This window comes from Nymphaea colorata, chromosome 7 (genome assembly GCF_008831285.2).
Source record: "Nymphaea colorata isolate Beijing-Zhang1983 chromosome 7, ASM883128v2, whole genome shotgun sequence".
In the NCBI taxonomy this organism is placed as follows: domain Eukaryota; kingdom Viridiplantae; phylum Streptophyta; class Magnoliopsida; order Nymphaeales; family Nymphaeaceae; genus Nymphaea; species Nymphaea colorata.
In genome coordinates, this window is record NC_045144.1 from 6,124,189 (window position 1) to 6,127,028 (window position 2,840).

The 2,840-nt window shown below is 42.9% G+C and overlaps 1 protein-coding gene across 1 annotated transcript; it reads left to right on the top strand.

The window, feature by feature from the left end:
• The first annotated feature begins 831 nt into the window (after positions 1 to 831).
• LOC116256989 (uncharacterized) lies at positions 832 to 2,630 on the top strand. Its single transcript, XM_031633557.2, has one exon. It carries the CDS (start codon positions 862 to 864, stop codon positions 2,521 to 2,523), a length of 1,662 nt encoding a protein of 553 aa, XP_031489417.1. The 5' UTR covers positions 832 to 861; the 3' UTR covers positions 2,524 to 2,630.
• The last annotated feature ends 210 nt before the right edge of the window (positions 2,631 to 2,840 follow it).

The window sequence follows — 2,840 nt, forward strand, 5'->3', positions numbered from 1 at the left end:
CGAGCCTTAATTGAGTCGAGCACGAGCTCAACATGTAACTGCCGAGTCGAGCTCGAGATGCTTCCGTCGAACTATTTTCAAAATCAAGCCAAGTCGAGCTTGAGGTTTCATTAATTGAGCTAAGCTCGAGCTGACTGAACTCGGGCTCGACTTGGCTTGTGTTCACCTTTAGGTACAGGAGAGTTGAAACAACTCTATTCCTCGCCTCAAGAGTTGAGAGTTGCTTCGAGATTTGGGTAGTTTTTATAATACATATTAGAATTTAAACCAAACGACAAAGGATTCTTTATTTGAAAATGTTTGTCAGAAAAATGAAAAGCAGATACGTTTTCATTTCGTGACACATTTAAGAGTAAGATTATGGACTGGATTTGGATTTAAAAAGGAAAATCTTCCTTGTTGAATCCGATTATGGTACCAAATGGGAATTATTTTCTCAAGAAAAAAGTTAGACATTTGAAATTTTGTTATCAGGAGAAGTCTTGCGAGGAAAATGTCACCTCATTTAGAAGTTTTCAATTATTTTTAAGAAGTATGTTGATATGATGACCTAACATATATGAAATACAAAATTTATGATTAAGATGAAATAGTTACTTATATCAGAGAAATTGGGTTCTTTCTGATTATTATAACAAAACTATAAAACATAAAGGAATTAACGAAGTGGAAATTGCTTTTTCTACATCGGTTTTGTTGAAGTTTTTAACGGCACCTGAAATTTCACAAAAAAAAAAAAAACGAACGAGGATTAAAACGGATCCGTATTAATAAGATGTCTAACTCCAAATCCAAAACCGTTGACGCCTTCCCTTTAAGCTCCTTCTGGCTCTCGCACTCGCTCTCTCTCGCCATCCCACCATGGCGGAATTCACAGACATCCGCCGGCTCCACCGACGCGTGGACGAGCACCAGGAAGAGGAAGAAGAAGAAGGAGAAGAAACCCCAGATTTCTCCCTTCCGTTTACATTCAATGGATACGATGACGCGATCCATCCCTCTGGAACCGACGAGCATGGTTCTCTCGGTGGGCCCGTTCAAGAGCTCGATGAATCCTTAACCCCCGCTCCCTCCAGTGGCCGTGGCTACCCCATGGAGGACACAGAGCAGAGGTACCTCGAACAGGTAGACCTTGTTCTCGATCTATTTGATCATTTCTCGAATGCCCAATTGAACTCCCCCGAGAATTCCTCGATGGACGGCCGATCCGCCGTCGATTTTGGTGGCCATGAGGGGGAAGACGAATTGGGTTCCGATTATCTTGGGCTGGGATTCGGATTTAGGTTGGGATTGATGTTCGGCTTCGATACCGGGGATTGGAGGCACTTCTCTGAGCAGGAATATCAAGGGCGGGAATATCAAGAAAATGAAGCTTTGGGTGTTGTTTGCGATGACGAACATTGTCACGATCATTCTATTGATGATGATTCCATTGTGGATGAAGGACTGGGGGACCTCCACCCAATAGAATTTACTACGTCTATGCAGAGTTTCTCCGCCGGTGGTTCTGTGATCGAATGTGGTGACCAATCGGTTGTGCTTGGTGTTGAAACACGTGCTGTCGGAGCCATATCATCGATCTTTGGCGTTGAGGCTTCGGATGTGGTCGCTGTTGATGGCGTCTGTGAGAATGGTGATTTTCATGGACCCGTTGATGGTTTTGGGGTCGTGGGACTAGAAACCGAGTCGGATGAAGAAGAGGATGTGGATCTATATGACGGCGCTTGTCGAGTTCCTGGGTTGGGTGCTAGTTCGGATGTCGATAATCGATCTGAATCAGATGCCTTGAGTACTGATTTGGGCATTCCCCTATGTTGGGATTGCCTCCATTTGGATGACAGAAGAGACTCGAATGAGGACTTTGAATGGGAAGAAGTAAATGGTGGCATTGATGAGAGCGAAGTTCTAAGCCAGGCTGATTCTGTATATGTAGAAAGGATGGTTGTCGATACAGTAGAAGACAGAATGGTGCCTTCTGAAATGTGGGAGTTGCATGAACCGAATATTGTTGAGACTACGAACGTCGAAGTTCACTCTGAAATGGGTGCAGGCGATGTCGAAGATGCTGCCGAAGCTATGGAGAATCTAGATTGGGCCGTCCTTCTCACAGTCAATAATTTGGATACAAATCATCCCGATCATGAAGAACAGAATGGAGAATTTTATGCAGGTGATCCTGATGATTTTGTGTACACTGCAGAATATGAGATATTACTAGGGCAGTTTGTAGACACTGATAGTCTGCCAAAAGGAGTTCCACCAGCTTCCAAGGCATTTGTGGATAGTCTGCCTTCTGTCCTTCTAACACAGGAAGATTTAGATAGCTCAAGAAACCTTTGTGCTGTTTGTAAGGATGATATCTCGAAGGATGAACTGGTGAAGCGTCTCCCATGCTCCCATTTTTATCATGATGACTGCATTTTACCATGGCTAAACCTTAGGAACACTTGTCCTGTCTGCCGATATCAATTACCAACAGATGATCCTGAATATGAGCGTTGGAGGACTCAAACTAGGCTGTAGGTTTCACGGTTTCACCTGAGTTCTATTGCCAGGTATACACTCAGTAAAACTGAGACTGGTCTTCTATGTAGATACACTTTCTTCAATGATGATGTCAAATTTTGCTCGCTTGGTTTTTTGAAGAGTTAGAAAGATCTTTGAGATTATGTTTGACATATTTATTACAATCATTACATGGCAAATTCACAGCTTGCAATGCCTGGGATGGTTCATTACTAGCGGAACATTATGTACAACCTGTAAATGGCTTTTCTATCGTTGAAGGAGATTTTCTTGCTTAATTTTATGGTATACATGATTTGTCCTGGCACACTTAT

What these genes read in the sequence shown, in the direction of transcription:
- LOC116256989 (XM_031633557.2), top strand. Translation starts at nt 862, where the DNA reads ATGGCGGAATTCACAGACATCCGCCGGCTCCACCGACGCGTGGACGAG.